This window comes from Rhea pennata, chromosome 4, assembly GCF_028389875.1.
Source record: "Rhea pennata isolate bPtePen1 chromosome 4, bPtePen1.pri, whole genome shotgun sequence".
Classification (NCBI taxonomy): Eukaryota; Metazoa; Chordata; class Aves; order Rheiformes; family Rheidae; genus Rhea; species Rhea pennata.
Window position 1 is genome coordinate 39,428,762 of NC_084666.1, and position 24,256 is coordinate 39,453,017.

General features: G+C 53.7%; 2 protein-coding genes and 2 long non-coding RNA genes across 8 annotated transcripts; 2 read left to right on the top strand and 2 right to left on the bottom strand.

The window, feature by feature from the left end:
* Positions 1 to 806: 806 nt before the first annotated feature.
* On the bottom strand, positions 807 to 8,112 carry LOC134140500 (uncharacterized). Its single transcript, XR_009958413.1, has 3 exons — positions 7,987 to 8,112; positions 5,951 to 6,042; positions 807 to 949 (listed from the first exon to the last, which is right to left on the bottom strand). It is a non-coding gene; the product is annotated as an uncharacterized LOC134140500 (long non-coding RNA).
* Positions 6,890 to 9,946, top strand: HAND2 (heart and neural crest derivatives expressed 2). 2 transcript variants are annotated; one of them, XM_062575805.1, is made up of 3 exons: positions 6,890 to 7,108; positions 7,731 to 8,091; positions 9,132 to 9,946. In XM_062575805.1, exons 1-3 carry the CDS (start codon positions 6,981 to 6,983, stop codon positions 9,228 to 9,230), a joined length of 588 nt encoding a protein of 195 aa, XP_062431789.1. In that variant the 5' UTR covers positions 6,890 to 6,980; the 3' UTR covers positions 9,231 to 9,946. The 2 variants fall into 2 exon arrangements, with proteins under 2 accessions (XP_062431789.1, XP_062431788.1); XM_062575804.1 differs by having other exon boundaries at positions 7,023 to 8,091.
* Positions 9,947 to 12,076: 2,130 nt separating this feature from the next.
* LOC134140497 (uncharacterized) lies at positions 12,077 to 17,171 on the bottom strand. Of its 4 annotated transcripts, none has more exons than XM_062575803.1 (4): positions 16,896 to 17,171; positions 15,698 to 15,891; positions 14,835 to 15,087; positions 14,146 to 14,375 (listed from the first exon to the last, which is right to left on the bottom strand). In XM_062575803.1, exons 2-4 carry the CDS (start codon positions 15,728 to 15,730, stop codon positions 14,200 to 14,202), a joined length of 462 nt encoding a protein of 153 aa, XP_062431787.1. In that variant the 5' UTR covers positions 15,731 to 15,891; positions 16,896 to 17,171; the 3' UTR covers positions 14,146 to 14,199. The 4 variants fall into 4 exon arrangements, 2 of the variants coding, with proteins under 2 accessions (XP_062431787.1, XP_062431786.1); XM_062575802.1 differs by having other exon boundaries at positions 15,698 to 15,995; XR_009958411.1 differs by lacking the exons at positions 14,146 to 14,375; positions 14,835 to 15,087; positions 16,896 to 17,171 and adding an exon at positions 12,077 to 12,694 and having other exon boundaries at positions 15,698 to 16,327.
* Positions 16,057 to 23,036, top strand: LOC134140501 (uncharacterized). Its single transcript, XR_009958414.1, has 2 exons — positions 16,057 to 16,280; positions 22,817 to 23,036. It is a non-coding gene; the product is annotated as an uncharacterized LOC134140501 (long non-coding RNA).
* Positions 23,037 to 24,256: the final 1,220 nt, after the last annotated feature.

Here is a 24,256-nt window from a genome sequence, read left to right on the forward strand (position 1 = left end):
GCGCGGGGCCGAGGGCTGATGCTTTAACTCGGCCGCTCGCGGTCGTCGGAGGGGAGAGGGAGGGGGGCCGGGACCCTTAGAAACGCTGAACAAGACCGGGAATGTAGTGAGCCAGTAACAAGATTTGTCACATTAATATGCCCGGCGCTGGGGCCTTGTGACACTCTTTTCAGTATGTTCCTGGCTCCGTTTTCTCTCGCTGTGTAAGGCTGCCCCGGCACTAGTTCTCGCAGCCTCACATTCACTTACATGCCCAATTAGCGCCTGTCTGGATCCTGTATTAAACACAAATGAGATCCTTGGTAAAACGCATGTTGATAATATTCTGAGAGGTGCTAATGCCCGTGAGGGAGTGTGGACTGCAGTCCTCTTCCAGGTTGCGTCCTCAAGTGCTAACACTTGAGCGACACTGAAATCCGCACGCTCTCGATTTTATAAATCAACCTGAGTTCCGGAAAAAAAAACAGGAAAAAAAAAAGGGGGGGGGGGGGGGAAACGGGCATCGCTCTCGAAATGAGCTGCCTGCAGCCCGCGAGGCCTTTAAATGCTACTTGCGGCGTATGCGTGCTCGCTGCGCGCCACGGCCGCCACGCCACGCCACGCCACGCCACGCCACGCCACGCCGCGGTGTGCGCGCACGGCACAGCCAGCGCTCCTGTTCCGAAACAAAACACATCAAACACGGACTTATACCTGGGCGGAGATCAGAACCATCTCCTAAAGAATACCCAGTGAAAAGGGGGCAATGCCTTTTCCTAGGGGGAAGAGAAATGAAAAGCAGAAAAACAAAGTGTTGACTCGGAAAATTATGTTCTGCGCTGTGATGTAAAGTATTTATTTTTGTTGTCACATTTACACCCAGTGTTTTGGCCACAGCTCCTTTTCCCTGCAGATCTGAGGAGGTAAACGACATCCAATTCTTCATTTCTCGGCTTCTTCAGTTACTTTCCTGAAGAAAAAAAAAAAGACTTTTTTTTTTTTTTTTTTTTTTTTTTCTTTGCCGGCTAAAGGGAAGCAAATAAGCATTTTGCGTATCCACGGATCGGTTGTATCATCTGCAAGAACAAATTACAGTACGGCCGCGCATTTCCAGTAAAGCCTCCTGCCTTCTGTTTATGTTATGCCATTTCTGTTTGTAATTATTTTTATTTTAATTTTATGTCACTTTTAACAGAAGCCAGACCGTTTTCCCCTCCGTGTCTTGTACACAATGCTCTCTTTCTCGATAAGATGTTCTTTCCTATCTTTTCGATTTTTCTTTTTAAAATGTTTATAGTTCCCCACGAGGAGTTCTCCAATATTTCTCCCTTGTATTTTAAGGACTTGTCCCTGTCTTACTTTATTTGTTTGTGTGAAATTTAGTTTGAAAGGAGATCAGAGAAAGCAGGAGGGGTTTGTAATAAGAGAATGACCAAGTGACCTAAAGGCTGATTATATGTCATTAACTGGAGACTTGGTGTATCCAAATTACCAAAAAGACCTCACTCAGCCGGATCAGTTACACCGAGATACGCCTGTAGGAACCGCGGCGCGGGCGCCTGCACCCGCGCTACTCCCAGCAAGTGCGCCGGCGGCCTGCGCCGGAGGCAGCTGCGCGCTGCGCAGCCGGGCTGCGCTCGCTGCGGCGGCCGCGGGGCCGCGCCGGGCCGGGCCGCGCCGGGCCGGGCCGGGCCGCGGCAGGTACACGGCGCGGCGGGCACCGAAAGGACGGCACCGCGTTGCGGGGCAGCTCGGGCGAAATTGCAGTTAATAGCCTGCGCTCCGGAGGGATCTTTTATTATTATTATTATTATTATTATTTAAGTCAAGCGAGGTTGCCTTTGATCTAGGAACGCTGCTTGGAGCCCAGCCTCGTTAAGTGGAGGCTCTCCGTTAATATTGACAACGCAAGTGTTGATTTTTGTCAGCCTCAGCCCCAGACGATGCCAGCCTAACCTCTGCTTCCTCCAACGCGTGAGCTTCGCATGCTCCAGGAAAAATATTCATTAATAAAAGCAATTACCCTCGCCGAGCTATTTTGTCAGCGCCGAGCTCAAGCGCAGCTTCGAGGTGCTCTTTCCCAGGAATGCGAATAGCATTATACGGATGAAAGGAAGTGTGCGTGTGTACGCATATGCGTGCTTATAAGCATATGTGTATGCTTATATATTTGTATATAGTCATACGTATATACGTGTGTGTGTGTGTATATATACATAAAAAATACAGCAAACTCAATAAACACTGTGCGTTCGTTGCAGAATTTTATAAGGTCTTTATTATTTTTCTCCTGACCAACAAAAAAAAACATACAGGTTTTGCTGTTTTGCTTTGAGTTCGTCCTGTTTTTCCTTTCTTTCCGTTATTCCTTTCTGTGGTTTGAATACAACTCTCGATTCTCGGTCACAAATATAAGCAATCCTCGATTAATTGCTTACACATGCAGTGGTAAAATGTGTACGGTCCCGCGCTTACCGCCCATCATTGCAGCTTACAAAATGGTCAGTGTCTTAGGTTTTTCTCGTTCCTGCCCTTTTTTTTTTGTATACACAACGGCTGCGAGATTATCGTGCCTGAAATATGTGGGCGTTCATTACCGATAATAGTAACGTAAACCAGGGTTCCTCCACCTCCAATGGCAGCAATTAATTCGGGCCTGGTGGGCCCAATTCTGCCCTCTGCCCTCGACGTTGAAATCAAGGTTGTGTGAGTGTAACTGAGGGTATAAGCAGGCCCATTAGGCAAAAGTCCTTTTCATTAACCCACACTGACAGGTTGACCTTCAAATGGTATTTCTCCGGTGCCTCTTAAAAAAAAATGTATTTTTGCAGATTTACATTCCTCTATGAGCTCCTAAGTGGTAGCATAGGGATCGGGAGCGTCGCATCCCTAGGACAGCGGGTGCTTAGACGTCCTTAAATTCATCTGAGAATTATATCCCTTTCTAATACATTTGGTCTCGGGTCAATGACATCATGCACTCTATAAATTCAAATGCGTCTAAACCTCCCGAGCGCGGCAGCGGGCGGGTGGGCGACGCGGGAGGCGGCAGAGCATGGGGACGAAGGCGAGGAGCCGCCGGGAGGGCCGCGCATCGGGCCGGGCCGGGCCGGGCCGGGCCTGCTGTCCGGCGGCTCCCCCCGAGCCCGCGGCCCGCCCGGGGGGCTGCGCCCCACGAGCGGCGGAAGGGGGGGCGCCGCGCCGCGCTGCGCGGGGGCCCGCGGAGGGTGGGCTCGGCGCTGCGGGGCCCGAAGGAGGGCGCGGGAAGGGACCGGGCGAAGGATGCTCGGCCCCCGGCCAGGCGCTCGGCCCGGTGCCCCGGCCGCGCAGCCTCCTCGCCGGCGGCCCGGCAGTCCCCAGCCGCCGCGCGTTTCCGACCACCCAGCGCCGGGGCCGCTTCCCCTTCCAGCGCGCTCTCGTCTGATGCTGAGAAATTAGCTTAATTTGCAATTTAGCCTAATTCACACAAGACCGGGCCGGGGCGGGGGAGAGGGGGAAGGAGAAGGGGCGACAAAACTCCGTTGTCTGGTTGTGCCCAAGCTCCATCCCGCACTTTGCCGCCGGAGCGAGGGGACCGAGGAGCTCGGCGTGGCCCCTCCGCGCAGCGGCCGCGCAGGGCCGGGGGCGGCCGGCAGCGCCGGGGCTGCGGCTCCGCCGCGGGGCGCCCTGCGCGCAGCCTCCGCCACCCCGCGTGCATCGGCCCCGCTCCCGCCTCCGCGCCCGGGGGCGCAGCAGCCCGCTCCTCACGCCCGCCACCGCCTAGGGCTCTCGTCCTGGAGATGCAACGACCGAGGGGCACAGAGCAGAGAGACGGTCCCACGGTCCACCCCCAAAAAGCCAAAGAAGGGGGGGGAAGCCTCAGCTCAGTCGCCACCAAAATTTCTTAATTACAGCGAACTAGGAAAGTTTTGTCTGGCAGCAGAGTGTAGATAAATCCCCGCCTAACTTGCAACCATTTTGGCAGGGAAATAAGTGACACGAGGGGGGAGTCTTTTTTTTTTTTTTTTTTTTTTTTTTAAGTGAAAGATTTGTACGAAAATAAATCATCAAATCAATAAATATGATATCGGCAAAACGTTCGTGCTTTTTAGCAGACTACATGCCTAGTCTTGACAAAGCTACTTTGGGCTGTAGCAGTTTCAAACGCGTTGATCAAACAGAAAAAGCTAATACCTCTGCTCAGGCAGCCCGAGCGGTTGCAAGCTGAGGGAGGAAAGCAGAGCTGCATTTGCTCTAAAATTCACTTGATAAACTGGATAAACAAGCGCTGGGGGATACGAGGAAAAATTATATACAAGGTCCTGCTGGGTGCTTTATCTTGAGACCCTCTTTCTGTAAAGGTAATTAAGCAATAATGATGCTAGCTTTGGAGACTGGTGTTCTGATCGATATCTCCTGTACCTTTTATTACTTTTTCTCTGCCTCGTGCTTTCCGTTTCCTTCATCACTGGAGATGTTATCGGAGTCACTGTAGTGCCTTGCCACAGACATTGTCACAATTGCAGTCCAGCCTGCAGCATACTGGAAATCTCCTACACAAATAAGGAGAGTGCAAAGGAACACAACCCTTTTTGCAAGCAAGTATACCTTTCCGGCCTTGACAATGCGCTTTTCTTCTTAGGATCAAGGAAAACACTGCAGCAAAAACAAAACTGGAGAACCACAACAGAAAATCGGTGGATTTCCAAGCTACTCGTTGCAAACATTGTATCCCGAGAGGCAGGGATACACTGGCTAGCTGCTCCAGGGATCTGCCTGTACGGTATGCCCACGGCCTTTTTTTAAATCTAGAAATCCGCGCTGGAGATAGGTTACTTCTTCAGGCTAACAAAAACACGCACACACAAAGAAGAAGGAAAGACGACAGTCATTTTAGTACAAGCGTGCGTGTGTGCAGATGCATCTACAAATAAGATGCACATCTGGAGTTTTTCACTTTCATACTCTCTTTTCCTCCCAAACACACGCACACGTATAGCGTATATTTATACTCTGTCGCATATATCCTGTACCTATGTGCGCCCGTAGGTGCGTCTGCGCGTCGGTATCTCCCTCTCTGCGCACATAAACCTCCCTCTCGCCCCCTCGGGGGTCCCGGCCGCCGCGCGGGATCGGCGCCAGCTTCCACCTCGGTGTCTCCACGTCTGGTCGCCCGCAGGCTGCTGCTCTGCTGCGCCCGCAGCCGCAGCGCCCGCGGCTCCCGCAAGGCACTGCCCGGCGGCGCCGCGGGAGCCGCGCAAGCTGCGCGCTGCCGGCGCGGCGAGCGGCGCGGCTCGGCTCGGCTCAGCGCCTCACCGCTCCCGTTCAGCTCGTCCCTGTGCCCCGGCGTGGACCTGGTTCCGCACAGAGGAGCGTTTTCGCTGTCTTTTTCCGCCCAGTCCTTCCCGCAGAGGCATCCCCAGCGGCTCTGCGGTGGATCCGGAGAGCGCACTGAGCTCTTGCAGGGACTGGATTTGCGGTTCTTGCTGCCTCCTTTGCAGCCTCCTCCATCTCTATCTTTCTCTTTCTTTAATTTATGACCTCTCAGCTCCTGTTGACACAGTTTTCCACACTGCCTATATTGTAGGGTCTCATTGTAATATACGCCGAATCAGCCTAGCCGTCAGCCAACACACATAGGGTGGGTATTTGATATTTCACAGCTATTTAGTGATACTCGGCTCCATTCGAAGATGACAACAATTCGCCTCGCCTCCAAGTTATCCATGAATTACAGCTTGAGATCCATTTTCCTGTTGTAATGTCTTCAAGATTACCAAACAAAAACACCTCAATATCTACGGGAAATTTCCTCCTGGCCTGACTGGTAACCAAACGTTTAACTATTCCCCTTCGATATCTAAACCTGCTTTCCTCAGATGCTGGTCTTTTTTATTGCAGAAGCAGGATTGCAGAGGAATATTTATATATTTGTTAATAAAAGCTAGAAAATAAGCTCTGAACATGCTGTAAAAAATATTCGGTTACTTACCAATCAGACTAGTTAAACAAGCATGAAACTGATTTCAGGAACACAAGTGATTCGGATGAGTATTGTCGAGGTGCGTACATGCAGTCAGCAAGCTGGAAGAGAATCATTTAGAGTTGGTTTTATTGTTATTATTTCAAAGCAATTCATTCTGGAAGAAAATAACATCTCTGGCCAAACCCTGGGCTGTCTGCTCATTTGGTAAGTCAACGGCCGCAAAGCCAGAGCTTTTTTAACTGGAAATGCAAGCTCAGTGACAATGCAGAGTAACTTCGTCTCCCTCCTCACGGAAACTTGTTACTAGTGATCTCTTTGTGTACATTAACCAGCAATAAAAGCATAAGCCAGAGTGTTTCTGGGGCATGCCTATCACAAACGGTCAATCGATAAAGTGCCCTCTGAAGCTGTTTTTATTTGTTCTTCTACCGGACCGGCACAAACCGCTTTGTAAAAGCGACTACGGAGCTTATCTACTATTACATACACTTTTGCCATCACAGTCCTCGGAGCCATACCGTACCTGGTTTGGAATTATCCGATATTTAAGTTTTAATGAGTTTGTTGGCTTTTTTTTTTTTTTATGAAGATTTTACAGTAAGGCATCTGCTAAACACTTGCATTAACCTCTGCCTCCATGATAATTCCCCCCCCCCCTTGCTTTAATTGCGTTGCGGACGCGGCGGGGCAGCCAATCCTGCGAGAGGAGCCGGGCAATTAGCAGGGCCGACATCAAAAAGTTTAATTGCGGAGGGCCGCGGGCCCCGCCCCGGCCGCCCCCATTGGCCGCCGCCGCCTCTGACGCCATATATTAACCCGGGCGGCCCCAAACATGTAGCTGTACATGGAGATCGCGCCGGGCGGCCCCGACAGCGCCCCGCGCCGCGACGAGCCCCGACGCCGCCGCCCGCCCCGACGCCGCCGCCGCCGCCCGCCGCAGCCGCCGCGCCCGGCACGGCCCGGCACGGCCCAGCGGCGCTGATGCCCCAGCGCACAGCCGGCGCCCGGTCCCCCGCGGCGCGGCGGGCAGGGATGCATGCGCCCGCCGGGCACTGACCGGCCCTCCGGGGTGAGGGGAGCGCCGCCGCCGCCGGCCGCCCGCCGCCTGCCCGCCAGCCCGGTCCGAGCGCCCGCGAGCCGGGGGCGGATGGAGGGGGGCCGCGTGTAAGTACCACCCGGCCGGGCCGCGGCGGACTTGGCGAGAGCGGAGGGAAGCAAGAGGCGAGGAAGATCCCGGGCTGGGAAGCCAAGCCATTTTGTTTGGTCGACTTCTCTCCGTAGCATTTTTTTTTTTTTTTTTTTTTTTTTTTGGTGTGTGTGCGCGCTTCCTCGAAGACCCAGCCCCGGGCGAGGAGGAGGAGGAGGTGGAGGCACAACGCATGAGCGGCGGCGGCGGCGCCTGGGGAGGGGGGATCGCTCGGGCACCCGCGGGGACTGTGCAGCAGCGCCCTATGGAGAGGCGGCGGGCGGCGGGGCAGTGCTGAGGGCTGCGCGGCGCGGCGCGGAGCGTCTGCCGCCGGCGCGGCGGGGGCGGGCGCGGAGGGGAAGCCTTTGTTTTGGGGCCCCGGGGGGCGGGGTGGGGCGCGCTAGGGATGAGTTTAGTGGGCGGCTTCCCCCACCACCCGGTGGTGCACCATGAGGGCTACCCCTTCGCCGCCGCCGCCGCTGCCGCCGCCGCCGCCGCCACCCGCTGCGGCCACGAGGAGAACCCCTACTTCCACGGCTGGCTCATCAGCAGCCACCCGGAGATGTCCCCCCCCGACTACAGCATGGCTCTGTCCTACAGCCCCGAGTACGCCAACGGGGCGCCGGGCATGGACCACTCCCATTACGGGGGGGTGCCGCCCGGGAGCGGCCCGCCCGGGCTCGGGGGGCCCCGGCCGGTGAAGCGCCGGGGCACGGCGAACCGCAAGGAGCGGCGCAGGACTCAGAGCATCAACAGCGCCTTCGCGGAGCTGCGCGAGTGCATCCCCAACGTGCCCGCCGACACCAAGCTCTCCAAGATCAAAACCCTCCGCCTGGCCACGAGCTACATCGCCTACCTCATGGACCTGCTAGCGAAAGACGACCAGAACGGGGAGGCGGAGGCCTTCAAGGCAGAGATCAAGAAGACAGACGTGAAGGAGGAGAAGAGGAAGAAAGAGCTGGTCAGTGCGCTCGGACGGGACGGGACGGCACCGGGGGGGGGAGGTGGGGGGGGCGGCAGGGGCGGCGCGTCCCCGCACCGGGCCGCGGTTCCTGGGTGCCAGGGGCGCCCCGGCCGCCCGCCGGCATCCCGGGGCGGCGGAGCAGGGCCGCGGCCGGATGCGCCCCCGCGGCTGCCCGGGACGAGGCGCGGAGCCGCCGCGGGAAAGGCGCACGGAGCCCGTAGAGCCCCTCGGGGAGGGGGTGTCCCTTCCCCGGCTCGGGCTTGTTCCGGCTCTCGAGCCGCGGTCCCGCCGGCAGACGGCTGTAACTCGCAGCCTCGTTTCGCAGAGCTGAAGCAACGCTCCGTTTCCTTAAATAAAAGATCGCGCGTTGAGGCGAACTAAAAAGCAGCTCGCTGTTGAGGCCGCTGGCAAATAATTCGTTCGCCGCGCAGGGCTTTACTGCCCGTGCGCCGTGCTCTTAAATTCCTTCTCGTCGAGCGGTTTTTAACGAGAGATTGAGCGTCTGCTTGGACGAGGGAGCGTAAGCCCGCTTCTTGTAGGCCTTACGGCAAACTCGGGCGGTCTTCCCACCGATTTCGGTGGCCGCTTTTCCGCTAAGGGCCTGACTTAAAATGTTGCACCCAGCACGCCTGTGCGCGTCTCCTAAGGCCTCTCCGCGCCTTCAAGGAGAAGGTTTAGCGCGGAGCTGGCAGTAATGCGGGCCGGCGAGCGCAGCCTGCAGCCGCCGCAGCTCGGGGCCGCTGCGGGCCGCGGCGCTTGCAAGCTGCGAGGGGCCGAGCGCGGCCCGCGGGGCGCTGCGCACACGCGGGGCCGGGGTGCAGCGGCTTTGCGCGCAAGGGGACCCGCGCGGCGGCCCACCGAGCTCGCTTCGTCCCCGCAGCCGGGGGAGCTGAGGAGCCCCTGCCTCCCCTTAGGTTTCCCTTTTGGGCCCGGGGAGAGGCGACCTAGAAAGCAGGGAAATCTCTCTAACTTTTTTTCTTCTTTGCCCCTCTGTTTTTCTCTCTTTCTCTCTCTCCTTTCGCATCCTGTCTCTCCAGAATGAAATCTTGAAAAGCACAGTTAGCAGCAACGATAAGAAAACCAAAGGGAGGACTGGCTGGCCGCAGCATGTCTGGGCTTTGGAGCTCAAGCAGTGAGCACGGCAGGACTGGAGGAGCCGTCCTCTTGGTCTCGGTAGTGAGCTCTCCTCTGAGGACTCTTTGTATTTGGAATCGTCCAGTTTATTTATGTGCAATTTCTCCCCCAACCCCCCAAAATGTGGATATTTGAAGGAGAGGGAAAAAAAGCATTCCATATTTGAATATGAAGAGGAAACTCCAGCTTGGTAAGGGGTAATGTCGTCTCTAATAGTTTCGTGAATGTTATTTGCTCTGTATAAAACACACGGGGAAAAAAAAGAACTATAGAAAAGGGGGGGGGAAACCCTCCCTGGCATTGGTGTGTATGTGAAGTGTATCTTTAATACTTGGCCTTTTGGATATAAATATTCATGGGATTATAAAGTTATATTTCAACAGAAGCAGTTGCACCATGTTTCAGTTGACTCGGTATTTAGTGTTGTAATTTTCTTGTGGTCGTTCAGTATTTGAAGATGTTTTCAACAGTTATTGGTTATGTGCACTTCTGTCCGTAAGGGAAAAAGTGGAATCTAATTAATATTGAAGGTGTAAACGTTGTAAGTACTCAATAAACCACTGTGTGTGTTTTTTTACAAAAAAAAAAAAGAGAAAAAGGAAAAAAAAAAGAGAACCCAAATCTTTTTATGTTTTATACCTCAATGTTTTGAATAACAGCGTTGTTTATGGCTTTTTTCATAATATTTAAAATATTCGGAAGTAAACTAAATTATAAAGATGGCTCCTAAGTTTATTTTTAAACAAGTGAGTGAAAGGACGGGTCGAGGGAGGACTCTCGACAGCCCCGCGAGTGTTGGGCGTGAAGCGGCAGTCCAGCTGAGCAGGGATGCCGTGCGGTGGCGTTTTCCGTGCGGAGACCGAGTGCTAAGGGGAAAGGGCCAAGGGCGCAAACGCCGCTGGGCCGCGGCCGCGCAGGGCTGCGCGGTTTCCTCCGCTCTGCGGCCGCAGCGCGGGGCGAGGGCCCGCTCCTGACCCGCCGAGGGGGGTCTGAGGGCCCGGCGAGGGCTGAGGGCAGACGAGGGAGGCTGCAGGGCTTTGCGAGGAGTGATTATGTAACAGGTAATTTTACGTCAAGTCAGAAAGAGCGAACAAGGCATGGGATTTGGGGAGGGAGGGGGAATGTAAGATTTACAATGAGCTACGGTGAACTTAATATTAACTTTGTAATTCCCAAAATTCTCCTGGGTTGCACGTTTCTAGTCTGCCACAGCAAGCTTTTTTGCGTGTGTGTGTATGCGGGGAGGTGTTTTGGGATTTTTTTTTGTTTTGTTTTTTCACTCTTCTGTCTCCAGACTAGCAGCAGCTTGTTCTCTCCCTCTTTCTAGTATGTTCAATCTGCTGTATGTTCAGTCGTCCTGCTCCTCTCTGTCTGGGAAGCTTGCCGCTGCTCTCTGTGCTTCCTCCTTTGCCAGGCTCCTGGTGCTCGGTCAGCAGCCCACCTCGACACTCGGCGCTGGGAAGTGCAAAATTTCCCTCAATATCACAGGCAGTCAAGGAGGGGGGGAGGGAAGTGATAATAATAAAGTTAGAGCTTTTTGCCTAGAAGCAATTCTCTAAGGTACACTTGGCTATTCACGGTTGAGCTTTTCCACCTTTTCCGTGGTAAAGATGGGCTTCATCCTTTTGCGGCTTTGGGCCTGTAAGTCTTGGGACTTAAATCAGCTCTACTTACCGCTGGCTGGCTCTCTCTGCAGGTCCGGGGCTGTGTACCTGCCGCCGCGCCGAAGGAAGAGGCCGCTGCCGCGCCCCGACGGTCGGCGTGGGTAGACGTGCAGTTGCCCGTGAACCGAGACGGGAGCCCCCGCGGCGGGGTCGGAGCAAGCGGCCAAAAGCCGTGCGCCCCTCTGCCGTCGCGTCAGGCCGCCCGCCTCTGCGCTCCGCCGCCGGCCTGTGTTTACAGACACTTGCCTGTGTTTATAGCACTTGGAGGGAAGAATCTTCCCTCTTGTTTTCCTTTCCCTGTCTGGTACCCAGCCCAGATGATAAACTGCAGGGGCTCGTCCCGTCCCCCGCCGCCACCACCCAAGCGCCGCTTTCGTTTGCAAACGGGACGGGCGCGCCGCGGAGCTCCGCGGCCCGCGCCCTGCCGCAGCCGAGGGGCTGGACGGGCCGAGACCGGGGCCGCGCTCGGGTGCGGAGCGGCTCCCGCGCTTCCGTCGGGGCTCCCCTCCCCGCCCCCCCCCCCCCAGCCCATCGGGCCGATTTAACGTTTCGAAACGTTAAATTTCTCAGAACTGAGAGCCTCTCTGGACCTGCTAAGGAGGATCTCTTTTAATTGCTCGATAATGAGGATGTTGCCATTTTCTCAGGAGCAGTTATTCCTGGAGCTAAATCACAAGAGCCCTAGACAGGTCGGAGCCGACAAAAATGTAGGTTTTGACGTTAAAAGCTAAATGGGGAAGCAGGGCGGTAGAAGGTAAATTGATGGTAGATCGGGATGTCAGTGCCCTGGCCCCAGGTCTCCGCGAGTGGAGCCGAGGGGCTGATAACAGGGGCGCGCTGCGCCCGCCGCTACCGCAGCCCTGCGGCGGGGCATCGGCGCCCCGACGGCACCGCCGGGCTCGGGGGCAGCGCTCTCGGTGGGGAGAGGAGCTAAGGGGGCTGCGGAACAGCAGCGTGGCGCTGCCGCGGCATCGCTCCGCATTGTGCAGAGCAAGAAGGAGAAGAAGGCTCGGGGGGCGGGCGGCTGGATGTAGCCACCTCAAGCTGCCTCCTTGCAAACGGGCTCAGTCCCCGTATTTCCCCATAACTTCAGCCGAGTGCCTCTATTCCTGGCTGCGGGAATGAGGGTCTGAGCTCTGCCTCAAAAGAAAATAATTTTCTTTCTTTCTTTCTTTCTTTCTCACTCTTTTTTATTTTTTTTTCTCCTTGAGGAGAAAACAACAGAACTTCCTCGGTTTGCGTGCCCCCGGACCGGTCGCCTCCCCTCTGCTCCCCGGGGCGCATCTCGCTGTGCACGGCAAGCTGCGCGGGGCGCGGAGTGGCGCGGAGCGGGGCCTAGCACCCCTGCCCCGGGGGACCTCGAGGGCACCCGTGTGAGGCAGAAAGCAGCGTGTTTTTATTTTTTTTTTCCATGTTCCCCCACGCTTTTGGCAGCGATGGAGGTAAAGGGCAAGGCCCTGACACCTCCGCGGGGAGGCGCGTAGGGCTGCGCGGGGCCAGCCGCGCTCCCCGGGCGGCGGGAGCCGGTCCTGCCGTCGTGCGCGGCTGTTTTACGAGCCCGCCGCGCTGTCGGGCGTGCACGGGATGCCTGCATTCCTGCGGCCAGGGAGATAAGCTGAATACCCGGGGTTTTTTAATTAACTTATTTTTTCACTCGTTCACTCTCAGGAGCTCTTCTCTGCTTGAAGATATTATTGTAATAATTATAGCTAATTTGCTGTCGTTGTCACAGAGGTGAAACGGGGCCTTTCGGTCCAAGCCGCAGACACCACTAGAACAAGCGCCGAGACATCCGCGGGCAGCTGTAAGGACATAAACACGGCCGGGAGATGCCACTGAGACAACGTGATCTTGAAAGGTGGGCGGGAGGGAGAGAGGAAGAGAGTTAATAATAAAACCCCTAAGCAAAATATTCTCCTCTTGCACTTGGAAACCTAACCTTAATCTGCCTTTTTTCACACGTACTCGCCCAGCTACTCACAGATATACTCAAGAAACGTACATGTAGCGATGGGAAGGAAACCCATTCCATCCTCCTGCAAACATAATCCCTTCTGCTGTAACGAGGGGCTTTTCGATGTTTTATATATTTTTAATTTGGGGTTGGGAGTTTTAGGGTTTTTTGTTTGTTTTTTGTTTTGTATTGGTGAACCAGGAAATATATGCCCCTACAAACGAGCTCCAATCTTTTCCATTTCTAATTGGTCAATTACTGTTCAGCTGTTCAAGTTCGCCCCGTACAATGGAGATTAAAGCAGAGTTGTTATCTGAATTATATATTCACATAAATTCTAGCAAAGCTGGGCGATTCGCGGGGCCAGCGCCTCTCCGGGAAGTCCCTGTGGCCCTCTTTTCCCCTTCCAAAGCAGCGTGGTGTGTGTCTCCCTCTTCCTCAGCCCCCTTATTTTCCTCCAGAAATGTTGTTGCTTTGATGATCCGATTGTAGAGCATTGATTACAAATTTATTCTCAGACACTATATAAGTCTTTATATCTGCTATTAGAGACATCTGGGAATGATTAGACCTCTCCCTCCCCCGGCTCTGCTCCCTCTATCTTGCAGCGAGGAGCTAGAGACATGTTGACGTCAGATCAGACGGCTAGGAGCCATCCTGCTCTCGAGTTGGGTGTAATCACGGCCGCGCTCTCCAAGCCCCAGCCCCAGCGCCAGCGCCTCCGCCAGCTGGAATGCGGGCGCCGCGGCACGGGGCTGCGCTCGGCTTCTCTGAGAATCGGTATTTTTAGCCCCCGGAGGCTTTGGCTTCTCTGGAGATTGCCGCCAAGGTTGGTTGGTTGATTGTTTGTTTGCAACTTCAGAAATAAAGGCGGCGCGTTACGCCGACGGCGCTCCCCTCCCTCCTTCCCAGCCCAGCGCTAGCTTTATCTGGGCAGTATTTCTCCCGGTGCCTTCGGTCTGTCTTCCAAAATAAATATCAAGCCGGGCAGATTTCCACCTTGTGTCTTGGCGGGGAGAAATTAGCGAAGCAAAGTGCGGGCAGTCGCCGGCTGCCTGCCCTGCGCTCTCACACCCCGCTATCCAAAGTGGTAGTCAGTTTTACAACGAGCCGGGAAAGCTGGAGACTCCTGTAAAGCAAGATGATTCCCGACCCAAGCGGCAGTTCTACTGGCAGAGAAATGGCTTTGCACCTGCTATTAAATCCTGATGAATCTCATCTAATTGAGAGCTTAGGATGCCTAATAGCAATGCGGAGCAGCCTGCCCTGTGTAATGGCCCTGACTCAGCGGGATCCAAGTTCATGTTTGTGATGTTTATTTTTATGTATTTTTACTTTATTATTTGGTAAATTTCATAACATTCGTTTTTCCCAAGGAGATAAAAAACATAGTAGTTCAATAAATAAACTTGAGCCTCTGCCGTCTGCTCGCAAACTCTTGGACGGCTGACACTTGTCCAGCTGTATACGGCAATCAGTGCTACTACCAGGAAGGGGGGTGGTGCGGATGAGAAAGCGGTTGATCTTGTCTCCAGAGAAAAGAGATAATGTTAGAGTATTTGTCTGAAGGATTAGATTCTCAAAGTAAAGTATTCTTGCCAGGAGAAAAAAAGTATTGTGTGACTCTGGAGGGAAAAAAAAAAAAAAAAAAAAAAAAAAAAAAAAAAAGCGCTTCCCCTTCTTTGTTGCTGCAAAAATAAAATAAAATAAATCCCCTAAGATACCGCAATGCTCCAGTGTGTGTCTATCTGTAATCTCGAAAGGAAAAGGAACATTTCCTTTCTAAATGAGTAAAAACGGTATGCAGTGCGCTTGGCTCCCCACCACATCCACTAATACTAGGGGCTCGGGCAAGGGCGGGCTCGAGGGGAGAAACAGTAAAGGAAAAAAAAAAGAAAGTAAAAGTAAAAGGGGGAAAAAAAACCCCAAACCTCCCAATAAATCCCATCCCAGAGCTTTGCGAGAGAGCTCCAAGTTGCGGCTCCTACCTCGCAAGGCTGAAGCTGCGGCCCTGGGCGCGTCCCCTCGGGCAGCCTCAGGGTCCGAGGCAGAAAGTGCCCCCCGACGGGAGGGGGCCGGGGGGCTCCCCCGGGGGCCGCATCCTGCCGGCCGCCGCCGCTCTCGGAGCTCGGTACTGTTACAGCCGGCAGCACGGTTTGGGAAACAGCGGTAATGCATTAGCAAAACAACGGGGATCACTGCGCCTGCATCTCGAAGCCATTTATCTGCTGCTCGTGAACGCTGTTCAAAGCAGAAACAAGCCCCGTGTTGCTCAAAGTATTCGGGAGAAAAATGCAAAATTATATTTTAATGTACGGCAGTAGAGCCACAAACATGTGGGGATAATAGAGAGGACGATTCTCCTATAGGGGTCTCTATTTGCATGCCATATGTGGCTATAGGCTAAAACAGCTGCGTATAATGAACTTTTAAAAAGCTAAATATGCATGCAAACCCGTAGAAGTTCTCTAAAACTGGCCTAAAACACAAAGAAATGTTCTGCCAGAAAATACAGGAGGCGGAAGACATTAAAAATAATTAATAATAATAATATTAAGCCGCCGCCTCCAAACCTCCAGCCCCCGCAGGTTTCCTGGGAGCCCTGCCCGCAGGGGACCCCAGCGCGGCGCCGGGGGCGGCCGTGGCACCCCCGCGGGGCGGGGGCCGGGCCGGGCTCGCAGCGCGCCCCGCGGCCGCGCACCGTGAGCCGTGGCGCACGGCCCGGCCTTGCCTGCCTCTCTCCCCCAAATCTGGTTTTCATAGAGCGGCGCAGTAATTACCCAAAGCCATAACTGTCTCCGAAATTATTCATTAAAGTCATTCTCGGGAATCTCACGGCGCTAGTGCTTACATTTATGGCCTTTGCACCATCAGAATATGACATCGCCTTTCGCCCTCTTTCCTCGGCGCTGGTGTGTTTAAAATTGTGGCGAAGAAGGGGGGGGGGGTCTCTCCCTTGCCTTTCTCTCGGTGTGTCTGTTTGCTCGGGATTCAGGTTGCTTTCCCCCTTTTGGCGAAGGAGTGCGATGCAACCCGGCGGACACCCTGGGAGCGAGGAGGGTATTTTGGGGAGTTGCAGCGTTGTGCGGAAGATCATGTCTGTGCCCTGTGGTGCTGTCAGCAGTGACAGATCCCAGATGCAGCCGCTACTGTATGGCAGATTGAGTTTCTCAGCAGAAAACTCTCTCCCTCCCTCCCAAACGTCTTCAAAAACCTTCTCCAGATACTGCGGGTCACTTCGGCTCAAACGGGGAGAGAAAGGGAGGGGGGGGGGAGGCTTTCCATCTCCCCCTCCCTCTCTCTTCCTCTCGCCGGATCTCTCTGGGGTGCAGGGGGGCTCCTGGCCCTTCCCTCCCCCCCCCCCCCGGGGGGGAGTCGCCTCTCTCCCCTCCGCCGCTGCGGGCGCGCCGCGGAGCCCGGGACGCCGCGCGCAGGTAAGCGGGGGCGACGAGGGGCGAGGGGGGACGCGCAGCCCGGCCCGGCCCTGCCCCGGCGGCCAGCGGCGCCGGGCCCCCTCCGCGGACAGCAGGCGGCGGCGGGGGAGCCGCGGCCGCGCACAGCCCGCGGGTCCTGCCCGGGGAAGGGGGATTACGCGGCGGAAAGGAAAAGGAGAGAAGAGGAGGAAGGGAGAAGGAAGGCGGGCGGCCGCCACGCGTGAGCGCGGAGGGAAAGCGCGCCGCGGTGAGAGCACGGGTGGGGGGGGACACTCGCTCTACTCCCCGCGCTTCCTCGCCGCTGCAAAGAAAAAATGAAACAAAACAAAATAAAAAAAAAATCACCCGGCAGCGAGCCGGCAAGAGGTGCCCGGGTGCGGAGCGCTGTGCGGGCTGCGCGCCCCGGGAAGCTCGTCGCTGTGGCCCGATCCCCTTCTCTGACACCGCAAACGTGCATTAACCCTCCTATTGCCTCCCCCGCCCCAAAATATCGGCTTGCTCCGAGTGCCGAAGTGAGCCGCTAGGATGGTTTTATCTATTCCCCCCACCACCACCACCCTCGGCAATATTTCATGCGTGTTGTGGGCTGTGGTTGTTGTTCCCTCTCTCCCCCACCTTAAACAAGCGAAGCAAGTGCGACCGCGTTTCTAGCGCGTTTGGCACAGGCAGCGTTTCGTGCCTGCAGACCCACAGGCTCCTCACGCCCTCTTAGGCAGGACAGTCCTCAGGCTGGGGCCAGCCCTCCGTGCGGAGCCCCACGACCTCCTCCTCCCTCGCTTTCCACGGGGTGGGAGCGCCCTGATTTTACTCGTGTACACGCGTCTTGTAAGATTCCCACTATCCTCACTTTCAGGCTCTCCTTCCCCAGACGATTGGAAAGGCTTGAATTCAACCGCTCTCCCAGCCCCCTCCTCTCTCACTCTCTCTATTTCTGTCTCTCTCCCCCCCACACACTTTTTTTAAAAAAGCTCTTGCCTTTAGCAGAAGTATAATTGTGACCCCGCCTGATCCACAGAGCCTCCTGTTGGGAGCAGTTAGCTGTGGTTGCATTAGGCCAAAGGACCTCCCAAGTGGCGGTGGCCTGGGTGTCATAGGAAGGGACTCTGCACATTGTCCATTCTTTCTCGTCAAAGTCCCAGGCACCGCGGAGCCAACAGTTTGGCGGAGCAGGAAAATAGTAAACAAGCCTCCCCCCTCCCTTCCCGAGCCAGCAGCCTCGTGGTCTTCCTTGGATGCAGAAATGTAACAAACTTTTTCATAACTTTAGCTCCACGGTGTGATTTACATTTCCGGCCGCTCTGTCAGAGTGGCAGTAATTTACAGCGTGATAAAAACACTTTTACAACAGCAGAACATGTTCTAGTAGTGTCTTACTAGGCAAAGAGATTTTAAAAGAGGACACACACAAGAAAAAGTTCTTTTTCTTGCCTTTTTCCACCACGGTTTTCTGGGGAGATGAATGGGTTGTAATTGCAACGTAGGAAAAAAAATAATAAAAAAAATAAGTAGACGCAGGCTAAAGCAAAAGTGGATGAAATCAATCCTGGGCTTTTGTTTATATGATGTATATTGTATATCCACATTTCCCCTATTTCTCTAAGGCTTTCGCTTAACGGATACTTTCTTTGAGGGTTTTCGGGACAAATCCTGCTTGCCCCGAGAAATGCTTTCATTTAGTCACGGATCTATTGTGTTTAAAGAATTTCTTTTATTCAGTAACTCATTTTTTTTCCGGAGTCTAAAATCGAGTGGGTCTCTTAGCGTTTATGAAAGGGAAACAGCATTTATTCGGTTCGAATTTCACTAACCTGAGATAGAAATTTTTCCAAATACGGGGGGTAATCGCGGCCCGTTGTCGCGGAGCATCCAGTCTGCTCCAGCCCCGCTCCGCCGCCAGGGAGGACTCCTGCGGCAGGGTCTGGAAACTAATGTACAACATCCGTATCCTGGTAGAGACGATAAAGTTGAGTAAATTACAAATATGTGAATTTGGCGAACAGCTAGGGATTAAAATGATCAAACGATTTTTAAAAAGCGATTAATAAACCACATGGAGCAGTTGCCGCTTTCATGACTTTCGTAATTATTTACACCTGAATCATAGTTTACTCCAGCCACGATTTCAAAAGTAAACCTTTAAAGAATTTAATTATTTCCAGTTTTCGTGTATGCAGAGGGGGGGAAAAAATTGTAGGTTAGTGAGCTGTCTCTCGGGTTCTCCTAAAGGGCTTTCAGTGCGTTTGCATCCCGAAGATACGAGCAGTCCCTGGTGCGCCCCGGACACCGCGGGCGCGCACCCGCGTCGTGCGCGTGCGTTTGGGAGTGGACTCGCGCGGCAGGGGCCGAGTGCGCGCACACGCCCGCGGGGCTGCGCGGGGCCGAGGGAGGCACGCTGGCCAAGCGTGCGTGGACGGACCCCCGGGCTCCTTCCTGCAGCTCTGTAATAGCTCTGTTATTTTTACTAAACGATCGGGATGGCTCTGCGTGACCCCTCGGCATTTGAAACTGTTTTCACGTGTGCCGGGGTGCGGAGGTGGAGAGGAGAATCCGCGAGTCACTGGGACTCTCCGCGCGTTTTGTCTCCGCGTGGGCAGCGGGTCGTGCGCCGCTCACCGGATTTCCCTGCGCGGCCGCGGCAGGAGGCTCATTCCGCCCGGGGGGCGCCGGCGGCGCGTTGCTCCCCCCTGCTGCCAAAGGAAGAAAAAAAAATGAAGAAAAGGGAGGATAGGTGTGAGCTGCGGTGGCGGTGCTCTGCAGCCGCGCTGGCGCGGGAAGGGCGCGCAGCGGGCGCGGGGCAGCTCCGCGGGCGGGCGCGGAGCGCGGCGGGGCGGCGCACAGACCGTGTCCCGGATACTGCCGTTGCCATGGACACTCCTCCAGGCTCCAGGATCCCGGTACTTTTGGAGTATTTCGGTGCTCCCTGCTCTGAAATCCACCCTCCTCTCCCCTCCCCGCACACAGCTGCCTTGGCATCCTTCCCGCAGCCGCGCAGCATCCTCCTGCGCGCTGTGTCACGGCGCCTCGCCGGGTTTTAAAGAGTCTTAAAAAAAAAAAAAAAAAAAAAAGAAGAAGAAAAAAAGAAAAAAGAAAAGCCATTGCAATACGCGCTTGCATGCTTTTGCCGATGTACCCACAGACTGAAGTGCGCGAGTATGGGAGCCGGGATCTGGGGCGAGGCGCGGCTCCCTCTCCTCCCGAGGCAAGAGGAGCCCCCGCCCCCGGGGGTCCCCGCAGCCCCCCACATGTCGAGGCGGAGAGGCTTTATAGCCTAAATATCCTCCCTCCCCCACCAGCCCCGGGGCAGGTCGGTGGCGCAGAGACGCTGCGGAGCCTTTGGGCTGCTCCTGCCGCTTCCCGCTCCCCTTAACTCTGCCCACGGGGTGCGCGCCCACGGGCGGAAGGGTCCTGGAAATCAGAAAGGGGCAAATTTGTTACGTTTTCCTAGCTTTCCTAGAAACAGCCAAACCTCCGGGGTAGGAAGGTTTATGCATCCCCACTTCTGCCTGAGCCAAAGGCACACGCTGCTGGAGGGTTAGGTGCTAGCTCCGGGAACAGGTCGGGCGCATGCAGGGATGCAAGAGGGCATACATGGGACAGCCAGTCCTGCATCTCCTTGGGGTGGGGAGTTCAGCCCTCAGCTCTTTGGAGCGCTTGCTCCCACCCGGGTTAGACTGTCAGAAATGTAAAATTTTCTCTTTTCTTTTCTTTTCTTTTCTTTTCTTTTCTTTTCTTGTCTTTTCTTTTCTTTTCTTTTCTTTTCTTTTCTTTTCTTTTCTTTTCTTTTCTTTTCTTTTCTTTTCTTTTCTTTTCTTTTCTTTTCTTTTCTTTCCATGGGGGAAGGGAATATCACTCTGGACACATAGAGGTGGGGAGGCATACAAACTGGCTGTAGCTAATTTTCTAGAAGTAAATCACCTCAGGCATGAGCTTAATCATACTTTGTGGGTTTTTTTTTTGTTTTTGTTTTTGGTTTTTTTTTTTTTTTTTTTTGATGGCCAGTTGTGGTAACAGTTGTAGACACTATTCTATTTATTATATAATTTACAATGATGTTACCTGTGCAGCTTACTAATTTTTGGGAAAATGATTTTTTTTCTCGTCTAGCCCTAAGAACACACATACTAGCCTGAAATTAAAAGATTGCAGCCTATTTAAGCGGGGCAGCAATAGTTCCCATTGCAGCATCTCATTAAAAAGAAAAAGAATATAGAGACTGAAACATGATAAGGTCATATTCGAGTGGAGTCTAAGCTGTATAAGCGTCCGAGGTGTTTAAAACCTAAACATTTCTCTGTTATTTCTTTTGCACTCATATGGTTTAAAACAGACAAAGTGGTTATTTTATTTAATTGTATGTATATGTACAGACATATATATATAGCGTCCCCCCCCCCGAAGAGAGCTCTGACACCTGTTGTAAGCTCCAAAAGAGCAGATCGCAATGTGACTGCTTTCTACATTTTAATGGTAAATACTATTCCCAAACAAAATAGCTACAGGAAAGATTTCCATAGTAAAAATTACACTTTGCTACGAAAATATCACTGACATTGACTTCATTTAATGCTGAGACAAGAAAATAAAAAGCATGATTCGCCCCGTGTTTCTCAAGTGGTATATACCTGAACGTATCTGGAGATTTTTCTATCTTTCCTTAAATCCTGTAGAGATTAGCTAACTCAGTTTGTTTGGGTTTATTTGTACTTACTGAGTAGCAGAACGGAAAGACCTGGAAAAAGTGCAATACAATTAAAAGGGCTTGTACGGAGATTCAGAATAATTAAAAAGTTTCGATATAACGTCCCGTCTCAGAGCATACGGGGGCTTTTCCCCCCTCCTTCCCCCAAGAAGTGAAGGCGATCCGGACTCGCCCCGCAAAGCCCCTGCCTGCTTTGCAGCAGGGTTGGCCTGGCAGCAGGCAGCGGAGTGAGGTCCTTAGTGCCCCGCGTCTCCCTCGGCCCCTGGTCCGCGGCCGCCCGCCCGGGCCATTAGCGAGCCCAGCGCCGTGCGGGGCCGGGGGGGGCGAAGCCGCCTTAATTGTTTTCCCTGCAGATGTTGTCCTGGTATTTAAAGGACTAAACCCTAACTTCCAGGCACAGCTGGGGTATGTTGTATCCTATCAATTCATAACAGGGAGGCATTCTGGAAAGACTCGTAAGAATATTTATTTTAAAATGTGCGCTGAAAAGATATATGCCGGGGAAGGGGGGAGAAGGGGGACAGGATTGGGCGCCTCGCGTTTTGTTTCTAAGTCAAAATGGCACAGTTCAAGTTGTGTGAACAAATGCTTTCCAGAGAATGGTTCTTTTTTCCCCCTTTATTTTCCCTGCAAAAAAGTTTTTTGAAGTCCCCGCTTTCTAAATGTTAAATAATATTAATACAAAAAGAATACTTCGGGACTTCTTGTTTTAATTTTGAAGGGCTGACATGTGTGGGTTCTTTCGTTCGTTCCTTCCTTCTTTTTATTTCTCTTCTCTCTCTTTCTTTTCTCTCTCTCTCTCTTTTTCCATTTCTCTCTCCTTGGAAATCCCTTCTTTCAAATGCACTAAATTCATAAAAGGAATACATATACATAAAAGGAATAAATAACCCAATAAATAATGCAGGCTCCTGTTATGACAAGTTCCAAGCCAGAGCAATATTTTACGAGTTAAAAAAAAAAAAAAAAAAAAAAAAAAAAAAGGGAAGAAGCGGGGGGGATGGGGTTTAATAGCAGAAGGGCGGTCAGCTTCTTAGGTGTGCCGGGCGGGCACAGGGCCGGCGTTTCTCCCCGCGGCCGCCGCCGCGTTAGGGGGCCGGAGCGGCGCGGGTTTCCCTGCGCCGGACGCGCATTTTCGGACTGGGGGGCTGGGTGGGGTGGGGGCAAGGTTTTTCCTCCAGAAATACAGACACCCCCCCCCCCCCAAAAAAAAAAAAAAAGGGAAAAGAAAAGAAAAGAAAGAAAGGAAAAACAGTGGTGGTGGTGGTGGTAGAAATGGTCGAGTGTCGAAGGTTGAGGACGCCTCTATCTGCAGCTCCTGGGAGGGATCTGCAGCCGGCGGCACCTTTAGCTCCGGCCCCGGGGGGCGATGCTCGGCCGGGCCCCCCGGGGCCTGCCCCGCTCCGCGAGGTGCCGCGGAGGCATCCGAGCTGTCTGCGGCTGGAGGTCCGCGAGAACCCGGGCTTGCTCCTTCTCCTTTTTTCCTTTTTTTTTTTTTTTTTTTTTTTTTTTCCCTCCCTTTTCCCTTTCCCTCTCTCAGCCGCTTCTTCCACGGAGGCTAATTTTGCAACGACTCATTAACACGTTTCGGTGGAAGGGAGACTTTTTGCCTCTTTTTTTCTTTCTTTCTTTTTTTTTCCCTTTCCCCTCTCTTTTTTTTTTTTTTTTTTTTTTTTTTATTTTTTAAGCTGTTAACTCCCGTTTATGATCGAAATGTTACTCTGTGCATTTTGTTTGGTTCTGGCTGCCATTGGTTGGCCTGGGTTTAATCAGTGTGTGTGTGTGGGGGGGGGGAATGCTAGCCACAAATGTAGCTATTGTTTGGCTGGAGAAACAGGGTCCCAAGGAGAAAAGCAGAGAGAACCGGAGGACAGAGCTACCGGCTGGGGTGACAGTGACTGCGGGACCAGCCCTCCCTCTGCGGAAGCCCAGGTTCCGCGCTCAACCCTTCCCAGAACAGCTCCCTCCTTCCCCAACCTGCCTGCAGCGGTATGCAGAGGAGCCAGGGGCATGTTATCTCAGGAACATAATGCTAATAAATGTGCTCATATGTTGGACATTCCCCTTGCCTGTTTTATGGGGTTTCACCGGTGGTGCTTAATGGGCTGGGTCACTGGGGCTGATGCTAGCGAGGTTATTAGGATTAAGTAACCTAATGAATCGTATGGCCATTAGCGGGCTTTGAAAGAAGGTAGTTTTCCTTGTAACATGGTCTTCTGCCTCTTAACACGGGCAATTATTTTTAACTGTCCCTCAATCACAGGTCGCAGGGGATGGGGTGGGTGGCTTTTTTTTTCTGTTTAAAACCAGTCTCGGATGCATAGAAATAGGTTTATCTACAGAAGGTGCTTGTCTTTTTATCTTGGGGGTCCTCGGCGGTGCAGAGCGAGCCAAACGGCGCGGCTGCTCCCGTGGCCGCGGTTCCTCTGCGCCCCGCGGGCGCCCTCGGGGAGGCTCACCGAGCGCTGGGGGCGGATTTCGGGAGGACTTGTTTTCCCAGCGGAGTTTATTTCTCTCCCTGCTCCCGTTGTCCAAGACAGGTAAGCAAGGCTTGGTCCCCTCTTTAGCAGCTAGCACCGCCTCGCCTTCCGCCGGTATGCACCAGGAAGCCCTTGGCGGGGCCGGGGGGGACATTTTCGTGTGCTGCCGGGCACCGGTGCCCCCCACCTTGCCTCGCAGCCCTGTGTTCCCCGCAGCCTTTTGCGGGCTGCGAGGCAGCGAGGCAGCGGGGTATGCAGCGCCGGGAGCCGCGCCGGGGGCCGCCGCGATCTCTTGCGCCATCCGCTGTCTTCTGCGGCGGCGAGAAACCTTTTCTTTCTTTCTTTCCTTTTTTTTTTTTTTTTTTTTTTTTTTTTTTTTTGGCAACGGGTTTTGAGATTACACCGTGGAGGGCTCTGCAAACCCTCTTGATCGCCCCCGGGAGAAAGGGAAGTTTAGATGTAGCAACAAGTTACGGATTCTAATAACCGCTCCGGGAGGCCGTATCAGTGGTGCGAATCTCTGCTTTAATTCTTTAAAACGAGTGCTAACGGGTAATTAAATTTGATCAGGACTGAAATATTCCTCTCGTATTTATGTTTCAGACCGTTCACACTTGAAAAAAAATATAGTACATTGGGAAAAGAAAAAAACGGTAAGATGATGCTGGGAGACGAGGAGCAGAGATCCCAGGGACCCGCCTTTGGCTGGGAGCGGCGGCTCGCCAGGCCGGGGGAGGGAGGGTCCTGGAAGGACATCCGTGGGGGCCAGGGCAGCCGGAGGGGGGCGCTGAGCAAGG